The sequence below is a fragment of the Spea bombifrons genome, chromosome 6 (assembly GCF_027358695.1).
Source record: "Spea bombifrons isolate aSpeBom1 chromosome 6, aSpeBom1.2.pri, whole genome shotgun sequence".
NCBI classification, from domain to species: domain Eukaryota; kingdom Metazoa; phylum Chordata; class Amphibia; order Anura; family Pelobatidae; genus Spea; species Spea bombifrons.
In genome coordinates, this window is record NC_071092.1 from 42,671,645 (window position 1) to 42,687,691 (window position 16,047).

At 43.6% G+C, this 16,047-nt stretch overlaps 1 protein-coding gene across 1 annotated transcript; it reads right to left on the reverse strand.

Annotated features, from left to right (window-relative positions):
- Positions 1–488: 488 nt before the first annotated feature.
- On the reverse strand, positions 489–12,034 carry LOC128500812 (von Willebrand factor C domain-containing protein 2-like). The gene is made up of 3 exons (XM_053470089.1): positions 11,459–12,034; positions 1,362–1,491; positions 489–1,025 (listed from the first exon to the last, which is right to left on the reverse strand). The coding sequence occupies exons 1-3, from the start codon at positions 11,813–11,815 to the stop codon at positions 838–840; spliced, it is 675 nt and encodes a 224-aa protein (XP_053326064.1). The 5' UTR covers positions 11,816–12,034; the 3' UTR covers positions 489–837.
- Positions 12,035–16,047: the final 4,013 nt, after the last annotated feature.

A 16,047-nucleotide genomic window follows, 5' to 3' on the forward strand; every position in this document is an offset into this window, starting at 1 on the left:
CACGGGAAATTAATTAGTTTCATTTTATTAACGTCCCAAGGAGTAGGGATCTGCCCTTTAATTATGTTATGTTTTAAAGCTGACACAATAATCTGATCTTTGCACCTTTACCTTCTACGAGAAGCTACTGGTAACGCTCCATCCACTGGGAAAAAATATATATATAAGGGGAAATCTAACAGCACGTCATAAAGTTCTCTAACGGAAGTTACCTAAGGACATAGGAGAAGACATTACAGAGTGGTCCCTATGCCATCAGGGTCAGCCTTAGGGTTTCTAGCATATATTTCTCTGATGACTACCTCCGGGTATTACATATGATTCAGGTGCCGGGTATTACATATCATTCAGGTGCCGGGCATTACATATCATTCAGGTGCCGGGTATTACATATCATTCAGGTGCCGGGTATTACATATCATTCAGGTGCCGGGTATTACATATCATTCCGGTGCCGGGTATTTTGTATCACGGCGTATGATGATGGACCTGTCTGCTATACGGGCCAGGTACTTTGATGTATAGGGACCTTAATCAGGGATACGTGCCAGCGGAATTTGCGGTGGACATGTCACAACGTTCCGCATGCACCAATTTATTGCCACAGACGCTGGTCTCTCTACAGACGCTTCGCCTACCCCCGGGCATGTGACTTCGCTGATAATGGTATCGATAACTTTTTAGTGGCACACATTTGGAGCAGTCTAACTGAAATACATGAAGGAAGAGTAGGCTAAGAACAATGAATACACCAACCCATGGCATCTCAACACTGTTACAGCTCTGGGGTGGAGGGCCATGGGCCGAATGCCGCATAAATACTGTGAGCTCTGCTGTTTAAGAGTTTTCTCTTCCTTCCTCTGGGTTGCAGTTCTTTGTCTTCTCGCACTTCGCCAGCCGGTTTCCTTCCCAGTATCCGACATCTTGTCCATCATGACAACGGCACTTGGTGCACGAATCCACCCAAACGTATTGACCTCCTGGGATTACCCGACTCTGGGATGAATCTGCGTAACAATTTGGACCTAGAAAGAGACAGGAAAGCCGTGGTCAACATTTCTGAGGGACTTCCGAGGTCCCAGAAGGTTATATAACTTCATATAGTATATCTACATTGGCCCAACACAAACTATCAGTACTTTATCTGATGGAAAGACTCGGACCTTGACCAGTTCTGGACCACTTTAGTTTTAAGGACATCATTACAAGAGCTTGAGTGGGAATTTCTAAACTAATAAGTCTTGGTCAAGACGATCCTAGAAATAGGTGTAGTTTATCTTTTTCTGGTTATTTTATATGCGTTTGTAATTTTTGTCTTCTGCTCTCGGCTATTACAAGCTCTGTCGTATTGAGACACTGACCGTCTTTACAGCGGGGGCAACATTCTCCCTTCTCGTACACTGGGTTCACGCAGGGCGGCGGGGCACAGTCTGCCACAAGGCATCGGGCAATTCCATCCACGTCACAGGTGCACTGCTCGCACTCCGACGGCTGAAAGAGAAATGTAACGACAGCCTTTAGAAATATATGGCACGTCGCAAAGTGCTGGAAGATACGTAGTTATATACGATGGACCCTATCGCATCTAAAGAAGAAACGTCCGGGGTCCTGGAAGCTTGGGGGACTTTACATGTTTTACTTTGTTGGTCCAATAGAAGGCATCAACTCCAACAAAATACTCACAAGGAACCTGTATAAGGTTCTGATATTATTATTATCTTTTTTTTTTATATAGCGCCAACAATTTACGCAGTGCTTAATACAATATATTCAAGGGGTATGACAAGACGAGAATTGACAGACTAAGACAAACCATAACGTTAGGGTGATAGGGCCTGGCTCGCAAGCTTACAAACTTGAGGGTGTTGTTAGCATTCAAAGCTTTTTGCTCATCTAGTCTGCGATCTGTGAGTTGCTTTTTACTTACTCATTGTTTAATAATAAGTTCTTCTAAAGTTTCATCTGGTTCTACATGTATTGCAGAATGATTGTTGTGGTAATTATGTATTTAGACACAAGGTGGCGCTCTTTCCCATTCTGAACCACTACAGAGTAAAGAAGCATAGAATCTGCTGGCAGATCAGAACCATTCAGCCCATCTAATCTGCCTGTTTCTTCTGCTGTAAAGACTTAAACCTTAATCAGTCCTTGATCTAATCTTAGACTCCAAATGCCAAATGCCTATCCCATGCATGTTTACATCCCCTCACTGTATAAACCTCTGCCACTTCTGCTGGGCGGCTGCTCCATTTATCTACCGGCTTATTCATGGGATCATTTTGTAAAGGTTTTTTTTTTTTTTTTTTTATAAATTAGGCCATAAATAAGGGTCTTTTGGGAAAGAACAAAACAAATTACACCATGAAAAATATAATGGAGTTTACTCTGAGACACAAAACTGTTTGAGTTCTGCTGTATTAAATACAGATTTACAGATCATCTCGGAAAAGCAAATGAAGTGCAGGTTTCAGGATGTATTTAATTCAATCAGCCCCGAAACCATTAAATAGTTTTTGAAAACAGATTTATGTCTCTGATACAGAAAAGGCATCATTAGAGGGACTCGGGTGACCGAAGGAGTCTTAGTACAAATAAATAGGTCTTAGTGCGTCTTTAATCTCATTTTTGTTCTGATACCTGGGTATAGAACAACACTAATCCCAAAAACTGGACATGGAGCCATGATTCAGTACCGGGTATTCGGCAATGTGATCCGTACGGGTAGGATAATTGCTATTAGTTGGCTTTACTGATAAACATTTACAGGGTAACTGGGCAGATTTTGCACAGATTAAATCCCTGCTTGGATACAGGTGATGACTTTGATATCTTTACCTCCTGAGAAGTCATGGTATCCATAAGGAACATTATTACAATTATCAGGTTACGGTCAGTCACTATAATGGAATCTTTGTGAAGGACTATTAAAGGGTTAATATCTGAAGAGTCGCAGGGTCAACTCATCAAGAAGCTCTCAGATATGGTAGTTATAAGAACACTATGCGCCAGAATCCCCTTTTAAAGATATATAATCCCCAGCTGGAAATGCTTGGCCCCCAGTGGCCGGAATAGACCTTCTTGTCAACCGAGGGACACTCACCCCAACCTCTCCTATTCTGAACTGAACTAAGCAGATGCCAGCTGACCTTCATGGTTTCACACGAGATGACATGAATGTTAGTAGACAGGGACCTAAAGTCCAAAGTGCTGAACACACAGCCGTCAGCAGAAACAATCCGCCATGCGAGAGAATAGGTTCTTCATTGTTCATAAACACGGTCTTGAAACCTTTAATATTATGCATCGCTGAGAAATCGCTATTGGCGAGAATTTTAAAGGAGGAGAAATGTTAGAAGAAGAGGTCTTCTTGAACGAGAGGATCAGAGGCTTGGAGACCGAGAGGGGGGTAGATAAATGGAAGTGTCTGGTGTTGAAGGGCATTATGGGCGTAGGAGTCCCCAGCACTGTGACCCCTTTGAGATATCCCAAAACTACGGCAGTTCCAGCTGATGAAGAGACACTTTTTTCGGGAGCCCCCCTGGAGAGGTGATCTTGAACTTCCCTTCTCAGTGGTTTTCAGATCTATCTTCCAGTTAAATCCTTCGCAGCTGGAAACAGTTAACCCTGGAGAGCAGACGAACGTTCCCACCAAGCCGGAAATCGCATTAAAGGGCTTATTTAAACAACACTGTATGGCCACTGCGGCAGAATGGGGCCTATTTATTAACTATTTCAAATCTGGATGTTTTTCACATTAGGAATGCTGCTTCTCTCGTCTGGGGTCCAAATACGTAGATCGTCGATTCGAAGAATTCTGAGTAATCTCTGTCCCGGCCGCTGCCAAAGGGGAAAAGCGGATAAACCAGGACCTCTTTTATCCAATATGCTGATAACGCTAAGCAGACATGCACTTCTCAGAGACAGCGCTTATTACTAGACCAGCACCGGTGTAAGTCACCCTATCGTTAAAGTCTACAGATAACAGGGTCCCTTTAAGATGCCAAAAAACAGCTTTACGCTGATGGGAATATTTGGATTTCATTTTTTTCTTCTTAGGATGATCCTATTTTATGAGCAGCCCCCGGTAAAGTAGGTGTTTGCCCTGCAAGCCTTAGAGCAGCGCTAAAGCAAACTCCAGATAACTGCTACAAATTATCAGTGTATAGATCAATTTAATACGCAGCCATATCTTGTTTATATAGAGAAAAGCGACAATCATCTGATGACCTGAATCATAATCTGAAAAACATGCTTATTGGGCAACTACTACTAAGGTTTTAGAGTAGCCCAAACAGTCAATTTTAGTGACATTCAGATGTTCCCATTGGCCAGCCGAATATTTCTTCATTACTTTCCTGGTTTTTATGTATAAATCGAATATGCATTGAGTGAGCAATCTCGCACGTGCACTCAAGCTAGATGCGCGTAGAGCAGAGATAATTACGGAAAACCCCGTACTGTCTTTTTTCACACAAATTCTGAGCCGTATTTTTAGAACTGATGTTTTCTTCTACAGACTGTTGCTACAAAGATTCCAAGCCTAATAAGGAACTTGTAACGAACAGGCATGGGTCATCAGGCTGTGAAAACTGGCCAAATAATCTAACAATGCCAAAAAGTCAACAACTAATGCGTCGATCGCTACTCCATACCTTCTGGACCTTTATGTATATGGGGCAAATCTCATGGATCTCATGGTTAAGCAGAATACCAGCAGGACCTTGTCTTCTACTGTCCTCCTACTTTATTTGTGGTTGCTCAGTTCCTACTTACACTGCTTTACACTTCATACTTTATAGTAGATTTGTTTTTATAAATCGTAATGAGTTTCTGTGGGCCTCTTTCCTGACATTGCTTTAATCTTCATGCACCCATTACAAATCAAAGTGCCTAGGTCCCCTAGGGCAAGCTTGGCTTGAGGCATTCTTCAAAGAACACAATCATCTGTTGTTTTAGAATGAAGAGCAGCCCCCTACAAGGTGTGCGTGACGGAACTGAAATATACATTGATGCAGCATATCCTTTTACGCAGCTGAAGGGCTGAAGGGTAATACGTTTATTTACTGCCTACAGATAGGGAAAATTACTAACAGTCTGGTTACTAACGAGATCCAGGACCCCTTACTGGGCACACACCCTGAGAATGAAACACATATTTATATATATATCTGCTTTACAGATCTGTAAACCTTATGGCGATTCAGTCTGAAATTGTAACCATAGAATATATTGTCATTATAATGTCCCAACATTTCAAATAGCAAAAAGAATGCACTTATCCTGTTCCTGGATCCTTTCTGTGCGCTTAATGCTAAGTGAGTGGTCCACAACTAGTCAGTGTATAGACCAATATGGCCAATATGTGAATATTGCACTATATGCAGTCACACAAAGATCCACTCAATCCCTTTACTTAAATAACTCATTAAAATGTTTATTTAAAAGGTAAATATTTCGAAAAAGTGCAGGTCCGCTGTCGCCCGTCTGCTTCTGATGGCAGAGCCAGAAAGCCGAGCTGTTGGCTGAGAATTTGATTCCAAGGACTGGATGGGGCTAATTTTAGGAGGGGTACCCTTCCCTGTAACACTCAGCCAATTCAAAGGCGCTATAAATATTTGGTATGTTGTCGAGGTTTCGTATACAGGATTAGGGAACAGAGCAGGGGTGCAGACCTAAGTTACAGAATAATTGCCCCATTTTAGAAGGAATGATGTATAAATGTACAGCTTGGAAAGGGAAACAAAGATAGACATAGTAGGTATTTTTGATAACATGATTAAAGGGTACCCGTCACACTCAAATGCTTGGAGAAGAACACGGCACAAGGGTCTGTTGATGGGTGTTATCGGGAAGCTGGTTCACCATTGGGGGCCAATGGCCTCAGCCTGCCAAACTCTTTCCGCATAGGTGGGAGAACAGTGGATTCATGAAACATGACATTACGTGAAAGGCTCTGGCCAAGGTAAGGGTGTGATGGTGGGATACAATGAATATGTTTGGGTATGAGTATGTGTTAGCGTGAGTGTTAGTGTTACAGTGCATGTGTTACAGTAAGTTTGTGTTAGTGTGTGTGCTAGTTACCAGGATATGGACAAGGAGACAAGAGTGCCCCTTAGCCTTTCTGCCTCCCTGGGCGAGATGTCACCAGCCCTCCCCTGGGTATCATTGAGTACATAGTTAAGACAAATATGTAGCCCTAAGCAGTGTCTTAATTGATCACAATTATAGGAAATTTAACAATGGCTCCCAACAACATTGAACGGCACTAACAATGTGGCCCCAATCTCCCTCTAAAGGAAACAGCTACAACCCAAGTATTCATTGTATAGCTTGAAACATTTATTTCATTTTGTCAAGCCTAGTACTTTAACAAGCAAAGCAAACAATTCCCAACGCATGGGTCTCACATATATCCCCATTTGTAGAGCGCATTCCCAGTTTATTGACTCATATGGAAGCCATTGATGTACAGGCAGCTCTGCCTAGTCAGGATATTTCTCCACAAAGAAAAAAACTTCTGTCCAGTGTTTGCAAAGCCCGGGAGATAAATATTGCTGTCGGCAGCTTCCTGATAACTGCCAGCTCAACAGCTGAGTCACATCAGCCTCACCAACTACTCCAGTAACACACGCTGTCCATCCTCTGTTAGCTACACGATACTTTAGTCTAGTGTTCCGAGTCTGTATTCTGTATTCCGAGCCAAAGGCGGGTTGGAATGGGACAAAGACAAAGCTGGGAAAAACACTTTTTCGCACGAAGATTGTCTCAACATAAGGGGTAAAAGTGACATCTAAGCAAGCCGGGGGGGGGGGGGTCTAGCCAGACCTAAGCCTAATGTCTGGTTCTACCTGTCTTGTCAGGACTTGAAGCAGCGATCGAACATCTCCTCTCACTAAGTATTTTGGGTCCTTGTGGACATTCCTTATGTACGGGCCGAGCCCAGCTAAGCTCACATGCAGTGAAGCAAGTTGGGCCCAAGGCCGGTCTTAGCTCTAGATTGGCTTCTGCTTTCCAGTTTGTTTGCCTCTTGTAAATGGGGAAATCATGAGGAACATTCTGTTGGTTGCTATGTGATTGCACCAGATTTAGAACTTTGCAAAAGTATTGCCTTTAATACGTATCTTAAAATACTCACTTTACTTTTTCAACTGTTCCAACCTATTCCATCCATGGTTACATCAACATGTTCATATCAGCCTCCTGCAGACACAGGTACTCATGCTCCCATTCGCACTTCTACTGTGAAAAGCTATGATGGGTTTGAGCAAACTGTAAAGCCATGTTGGATCTGCACTAGCCAGAAATATTGGTAATTAAATATAACTGTAAATGCTCGTACTCTCTGACTTAAAGCTCACAATTGGGAGGAATGATATTGTATTGCTAATGATTTTGGCCGGTAGCTCAAAGACCTAAGAGGTAGATTCACTGAGTAATTTGGCAGGCAGGTGAAAACTTGCTTAAGCTTTCCATCTCACGGGATGCCGGTAAGGATCCATTATAACTCCTCAGACATACTGGTTTATGGGAAACCTATCTCTGCAAATAGTTTGCATCTATATGTTTGAACACGTAACACTTCAGTAACCTCAATGGAAGCGATTCTGATCACGTGAGACATTCATACTCATGTCTCCTGGTTTCAATAGAGACAGAAGTCTCATTTCCAAATTCCAGTAACTAAAGTGTAGCCAATGGTTATTTCCACATACCGGCAACATTAGAATTTACGATTAAATAATGTCCATTGATAATAAACAAAATGGAGATAATATTAATAATATATTAAGCTTAAAAGGCTTCGCAGATAATTGCATTGTTACGAATACTATCCCAACTCTCCATGAAGTACAAAGTACTGTAAGCGCCTGGCGTTTTTCGCTTGGAACATATCCTCCGGCACTCGTGTAATCTGAGACCCGAGGAACCTGAGGGTTCCTGAGATATTTTTACTATAACATGTCCTTAAAATAAAAGCTTGTCTCCGGAGCCTTGGAACAGGAAGCCGGAATGTTTTGGTTTCACAAAGAAGCAACTTCCTATTGGTCTATGTAAGTGAGACATGCATACCAACAGCTGCTGTACATATCCATACGGCCGGCTGGGATTCAACCCCAAGGAAGAAGAGGGAGAAAAGTACACTTCAACCCAAAAAATATGAATAAAATAACGTACTAGATTCACGTCTTTTAAAACTGTCTCGTCATTTATTAAGTAAAAAGTCACAAGTTTTAGGTATTAGTGTTAGAGCTTGGATACTCACCCAAGTTTCTTCGCAGGTAACTGGGTACATATGTAATGCCCCCTTATGCATTGCAACATCCATTTTATCTTGTTTACTCCATTTTTACATGCCTTCTTCAGCTGCTGTGCAAGGGCAAAATATCCCTTAAGGCCTAGAGGTCCGCGAGTGCCCTGTGTATCCATCGGGCATGTTTGGCAAACCTTGCCAAGGTCTGAAACCTCGATGTCCGGGCACTGCCACTTTACAGACCACTATGAGGGCTATCGCTAGCATGTTTCTGGTCCAAAGCATGAGATTGGGCAACGTCTAGAAATCCCAAGATCACAGCAAGCAAGTTAGTTTTAGATCCCACAAAGTACTACATAAAGTTGTAAGGAGGTTATTTTGCCAGAGCCCTGTTAGCGAGAAAGACCGGCCAGGGGTTATTGTCACGCTAAAGAATGTATCATGAAAACGTTGTCGGTATTGTAGTAACATGTATTTCATGGTTGGTTTCATGGTTATGGAAAATCTGTTTGACAGCTTTATTACATTTCAGCATTTTATTGACCTGGAATTCACGCATGCATGTACGGACCTATGCTCTCCCCATCACGGCTTTACGAAACCACGCATCTGACAAGCAAAGGCCGCTAGTGCAATAACAACCCGTGCTTCTTGAAGAACTCCGATACAAATCTGTAACTTATCCTTACATGACTTTCGAGAAACAAAGTATCACCTCAAAGAAAGTTGTTGTAGATATTAATGAATAGTTCTGGGTCCAGTTTGGATCTACACCATTTATAACAAGTAAAGCATAAACTATATTGTGGAGTGCAGCCGTGGGTTTATATTCATATCATGGTTAGAAAACTTCTAGGGATAAAACTCAAAGTAATGTACAACTAAAGTAACGCTCAGCCATACTTCCCAACATGGGCTGAACTGCTGGTGGTGCAGAAATTGGGCATCCAGAGCAACATGGCACCGCCGCGCACTCCATCTTATGTGGAGGAAACACGCAACAACACTTTTATGGATCATGCAAAGACCTGAATGAAGATGTCATGAGTCCTTCTACTACTTACACCATTCTAGAAGAGTTGGGTCATCCCTGATCGTCTAAAGGTGAGATCGTGAAGTCAGTGCCTCCAACAGCAGAGATATCTCACTGCTTTCACTTGGTGGAGCCATGAGGAAGAGTGAGAGGTCTGTGCTGGCTTTACTCCACAAGGTGGGACGAATGTCAAAGCCAAGGACAGAGTAAGGTCCGAGGTCTCACAGCAGGTGGAAATGATGTTAGCACATGAAAATGACGCAAACAATGTTGTCTTTTTCTATAATCTCCATGTATAAGGAATGTCTCAGCTTGCACATACACTTATTTTTCCGTCTGTGCCCTAAAGGAGTCGTGTTAATAAATCAGAATTTACCATGGAATTTACCATATAGGTAGCTTAGTTAGTTGGTCAGTTAGCCTGCAAAACTATACTCTGTAACTTCTGGGGGGGGGGATCACATATTAGATCTGATCTATTAGCTCCACTGAGAACTAATTTAGAACCCAGTTACAAATTCAGATCACACACTGCCCACCAAGCCTTCATCTGATCCCAGAGCATGCGCAATGGTAACTAACACCACCTGTTACTAAGTTTACAGTCCTGAGAGCATTTTATTGACCTGCTCCTAAACTATACTACCCTTAGCGCACTGAACATAATTCTTCCTGTAGCTAAGGACGCACCAACCACAATATAATAGCGCCTTTCACCCTTTTATTCTTTTGTTAGAGAATTACCATCAGCCTCAATAGCCATGTCAATTAAGGTTTACAGTTCTGTTTATCGGGGGCAACCTAGTGACCCTTTAACCTTTCTCAGCTTGTGAAACGGCGGACAAGACACCGATCACCCCCTGAGAATCCCCGTCTGTTACACTGCGAGCTTTACTAACACAACCAGACCAGAAAAAAAGTTTAAGGTCCGTTTGAAATGTTCTGTAAACTTGAGGTGGAACTCTTGAGATTGCGAAACTTCAGAGCCACATGTAGAAATAATCATTTTGCTTGAGACTATTAGAATCGATCCCAAATGGAAACAATTGGCTCCGCTGAAGAATGCTCCGTTTTTTTGGTGCCGTGTACATATTTCATGTGCTCAACAACAAAATCAAACTAATATAAGTCTTGTGATATTGCCACAGAGCTCAGATTTGTTAAACAAACACATTACGCAGATCATTCCAATGTTCCGAGTCTTTAGTCAAAGATGATACCTTTTATTTCGGCCAACATGGATAGCCTGGTGACTTTACATAAACCTTTGGGACCTCTGAGGTCTCTTCTTCTTACCTCTAAGGTCCCAAAACCTTAGGTTACTTAACCTCTTTGGTCCAATAAAAGGTATCACCTTCAACTATCGTCTCCGTTTTCTCTCGGGCTAATATGTCTAAATATAAAAAAGATATGGATCATAAAGAAAGGCTCTATATAAACAGAGGTACGGTAAAAAAGGAATAAATCTGACTTATCTGAGAATATTTAGGAATTTGACATGTTTATTGAGGACATGACGTTCACGAAAGGTTGAGATTTATATGATGGAGCCATAGACATCACTACAAATGTTTCCAGGTGGGCTGAAGATAAAGTCATTGATAGGTTTTGCTTCTATGGTGCATATAGATAGACCATAGACCTCCAACCTTATGAATTGCAAAAGCATTGAGAAGGTTCTCCATTTACTCCATAAATTATCAAGTGGGACTGAAATCAATAATCAATTGTGTTTAAAAATACTGATACGTTTCTGCGCACAGCCGCGTATATTGAGGTTGATACCCGAATCTCATAAACCGTTCTTGGTGTTCTGGTAGCCAACACTTTATATTTGACACATTAAGAGAATTCTCAACCTTTAAGGCTGAATGGAAACAAAGCATCCTATAAAGTGCAATTAAATGGAAGTTCTAAATGTGGAGCAATCGCTACGGGAACCAATGGAACGTTTCCAGTGATTACTCCATATTTAGCTCTTTGCACTAGAACGGTAGTAGTTAAAAGGTATCAACCAATCAGAATATTCCATTGGTTTCACCATTCCACTTTCACCATTATTCATTATTATACATAAATATCCATATCTATAATATAGGTGATCAGTTCTACAATGCAGACATGTGAATTCCCAATGGGATGTATCCTTAGGGTAAAGAGACGCGGAAATTTACCTGGAATTGTTCTCCCAATTCGTAGACCTCTCCTCTGTACTCACAGCCAATCTTCTCACACCTTGGACAGCAGTCGGTGGGGTAGTGGCTGACGTGCATGCACGCAGGTGGTAGGGCAGTGCACTCTGTCCTGGCACAGGCTGGCCCTTCCACTGTACACTCACACTGAGTGCAGTGATCGGAGTCCAAGAAGTACCACTCACCTACGTAGTATATGCTACCATTGGCCTCACAGGTGTTCACCTGGGCAGCCAACGAAAGGACCAACTCGCCTGCGATGAGGACCCACAGCATGGAGATAGGAAGCCACATGTTCATTTTAGGACATCCTGGGATTAAATGTCTCCACAAAGCCATGGCTGATGGTTAAATGTGCGAATACAGGACTGGTCTTCACGGTCCTCAGTTCTTGTGGCTTATATCTAAAGCTTGTCTAGTCCTCTGCCCACCAAAGGTTCCTCTGATGAACTTGGGGATAGACTTTTCAGTAGAATAATTCTCCTTTCATTATAATCCTCAGCAGGTTTCTATCCTCAGTAACAAAGAATTCTCTCCAAATATAATGTATGGATTCAGACCTGCTGCTTCTAAAGAAAGGTGGTGCGGAGATCCTTCTTGTGATGTCTGGTGTGTTCTGCAGATCACAAGCTCATTCTGTGCACTGGGGGACTGGCTCTCTGCCCTCTCACTTCAGAATTTCAGGCAGTGGAGGGAGGAGAGGAGGGAGTGCGGTGCGACTCTGGGTGGGTAAGAGGCTCCCATTACAAACCTCATTCTTTTCAGCTCTCTCTGCCTGGGCTGAGCTTAAACATGTGATCGGATACCCCCCTCTCGCTGACTCCCTCCTATTATTCAAAGTGGAATCACAGTCTTCTCCCCGCATTCTATAATGCCAGGGCTGCTTGTTGGGGGGGGTATGATAAAAAATGGGGTTTCATATCTGCTGTAAATGGGAACATGCGTGACATTTAAAGAGTTAACATGGAAAGCAATAGTAGATTTACAGCAGGTGCTGCAGTTCCATTTGGTGTTGGGGGTCGCTGTCCATGCAGGAATACAGGGATCCAGTAAGTTTTAATATCAATTTAAACTTTTATTTAAGTAAGCGCCCCAGTGATTTATTTATGTGTGCACATATATATCAGGAAGATGGAAGGATCCCCCCGTAACTGTGTTTTAGGGGGTCCCACCAGTTACCTATGCCTCTAATGCCTATAATATGAATAGGCATATTATGAAAGGGGGGAGATCAGGGGGACCTACAACAATTCCCGCAGCGCTTCTTACAGTCCCTACATTCAAAGGGTCTGAGAAAACTAGACTAACACTAAGACAAACCTATATATATATGTAAAGAGGGCCCTCTCCAGAGGAAGAAGGGCTTTATGCAGCATCTCCTCCCTGACTGGATCCTTTCCCTGCTCCTTGTAATACAATTAATTGTGGCAAATATGTACTAGACAGGACTGGATTGCAAGCATCGAGTTCTGTTGCCCGTGTACTGTTAGCCAAATGTTTTTGCGCACAATACTTTTGGGCCCCTAGCTTGAACAGATCTCCTGGGCTGAACGGTGACATCCTCTGCCGGTTACGGTGCTCGCTGCCGGCGGCGGATTCTGGCCTCGGTCAGGCGGGGGAGCAGCACCCCGCTGGGTGATCAAAGATTCATTTGCACTCTGGAGGTCTGAGTCCACCTCCGTGGCGGTCTTCCTCCCCGTGGTGCTCCTCTGGATCACTCGATTCACCGTAGCTTATTAAAGCATAAATTTACCCCGTTTTCAGATGACAGACAGAGGCCTGAGGCGGCTTCGCTGGGGAAGAAAAATATCTCTACAGAAATCTATGACATAAATCTTCTCGGTATGAGATACGGGGAGAAAAAAACAAGACGCTGTCCATCTTATGTCTACTTTACATCTGACGGGCAGAGCTGTCAAGCCACCTAAGCCACCTGTCCTGAGCCAAGTCCATCAAAAAGCTTAGCCAGACAGAGTAAGCCAGAGGGTCGGAGGTTTAGATGTAACGTAAGGAAGTTTTACTTTACTGAGAGGGTGATAGATCAGTGGAACAACCTCCCAGCAGAAGTGGTAGAGGGTAATACGGTAAAGGAAGTTAATGGGATCGGCATATGGCTCCTGAATCTAAGACGAGCCCAACGACTGATTAAGGTGTCAGTCTTTACATCGAGAAAAACGGGCGGACTAAACTGGGTCTGATCTGCGCTACAGAATATGACGGCGCTATATAAATAAATGTAATCTGCCAGCGCAGTCTACCAGATATGTTTCTATCGAACCATAATGTGTCAACGTTAAGGCTTCTAAATGCATAAACAGGTCTGGAAAAATGCATCCTATACATTTCTGCTGGTTACTTGCTGTGATTGCAGAGATTGATGGGAGTTATAGTCCCGTATCGGTGGGAGATCTGCATTTTTTGGAATATCTACTGTAAAATCTTCAAGAATGCTTGGAATTCTTCAGAACTGGAAATGAAAGAGGAAAAAAAGGGACTTTTGATTTTTTTGGCTATAAACGCGTTTTAAATCCTTTTTTTTCCACTCCGATATCCGTTATGACATCACCATTCCGGGTCCCGGACATACAAATAAATACGATCAGAACATCAACAGCTCTAATATAAACAACAAAAAGTCTCTTTGATGTCGGAGTATCTGGAAGTTGGAAACTCCAACTCATTCCGCATTACAGTCACGTCCTCATTATTTATTTATTTTGTTATTTTCAAATACTGTCAATTCTCTGTTTTCCCCCCAAAAAATGTCAAAATCCCAGCAAACGCTCATCAAAAATAAAATAAATACATATATTTCCGAGATGGTTTTGGAGCGGGGTGAATGCGTCTTTAAATCTGTAATTCCACGTTTGCAAAGTGGATTCCAAGGCTCTGAATATTCCGGAAACCAGGTGGCTTTACCTTCCGATGCAGCAGAAGCAGACACAACATCATTATTCTGGATTTACAGCAGGACGGACGCCGAGCGCTGGGAGGTTATTAAAGTCTCAGGGGTTCGGGGGGCGACGTTCCGTCAGACGGCTGCAAAGAATGTTTTCTTCCCGTCTGGTTATGGAAGCTGCCAGATTTAGGAGATTTAGGAGATACAGCGCAGAGTTTCTGGCCCTTCTCGTGTGCGCGAGGATGGATTATTCCTTCCCGCTCACCGCTTTAAGCAGGAAAGTCCCTGTCTGGGACCCAGCGCTCTTTTCCGCTCATCCCCAACCCGACGCCCCTCTGTTCTAATGATGTGCAGGTAAACCTCAGACGATAGGTTATTGTTAATGATATTCCTCTCGGTTATATAAATAGCTATCGATAGGACTTGAGGACACCAATGGTTCCTCTGGTTCTGCACCAGGCCTGACCCAGGGCAGCGCCTTCAGCCGCCAACTCTGCTTCTCCATCCTCCAACGTGCGAGATGGCTTTGACCGAGGTCTATGGAGGCCTCCATAGTGTAAATGGGCCAGTTGGGGACACTGGAGATCTCTGTAACCGGCCAATTGAGCAGCAGGGGTACTGTCACCCAAGAGAGTAATGCGCCAGCTGGTTTTCCGGTGGGGGGGGGCGGCTGCTGTCCTGGGACCTGTCGGCCTAGTCGGGAATTCGCTGCTGCCCTGTTTGGAAGAGATGATTTGCCCTTCTGCAGGCGGGATGGAGGGGGTCGCATATCCTTTCTGGTAGAGCTGTCCCAAAAGATTATGATTTGTTTATCAAACCTGATCAGTTTGGGTCAAAAGGTCACAAAGTGGCGAAACATGAGCCAGACGTAGGGCTCAGCTAGCTGGTCTTCGGGTGCTTCAGGTCTGATGTGACCCGGATACCCTCACCGGATGCTGCTTGCCTCCCAAGTGCTCCTCTTTAGGAGAACCAAATCCCTCAGTCCCTTTTCCTCCCCTGATGCCTCTCTTTTCTAGGAGCTGAGAATGTTTGCTGGGTATGAGGGAATCACAGGGTTCTACAGCCATAAAAACCCCAATAATTTGAATAAAAACAGCATAAACAGCAATAAATAACAAAGAAAGCATTCTGCCCCTGGCTGTGCCTCCGACCACACTTTCTAAAGCCCAAATGCCCCTGTTTGACATGTCGGGGGGGGGGGGTAAGTGCAGTGCAATCACTATACTACTACCCGGCGGGTGCAAACTGGATGCATTTTTAGCCCCGGGGTAAAAAAATAACCGACATCTGCCAAGAAAATGCCCTTTAACCCTTTTAATACACGAGAGCCCAAACAAAAGCCCCGGTGTGAACACTCAGCAACGCTGTCGCTTTAAAGGGCGGGGCCGAGTGTCGGATTGGCGGAAAGGGCACATCGCGCTTAGCAACGGGAATTGTTTACCGGGAAGGCGGAAGCAGAAGCTGCAGGAGGGGCGTCATACATCGCCGAGAGAAGACAGTAAGTGGGTCCGTGTATTAAATACCCCGAGCAACCCACCCTCCCCCAACTATTACCCTCGGGTGGGCTACACCTGATAACATGGGGTCTTCTAACACACCACTCTATATGACATCACACGTAGGGAACATCCATCCTTACCTCACACCAGGTGCTGTGGACTACCACTACCAT

Bases quoted from the DNA above. Each gene is read 5' to 3' on its own strand.
- LOC128500812 (XM_053470089.1), bottom strand. From the start codon at position 11,815: ATGGCTTTGTGGAGACATTTAATCCCAGGATGTCCTAAAATGAACATG. The intron at 1,492-11,458 runs GTAAATTTCCGC...TTTCTCTTTCAG, and splicing joins AATTGGGAGAACAATTCCAG to CCGTCGGAGTGCGAGCAGTG. The intron at 1,026-1,361 runs GTCAGTGTCTCA...GTCTCTTTCTAG, and splicing joins TTGCCCCCGCTGTAAAGACG to GTCCAAATTGTTACGCAGAT.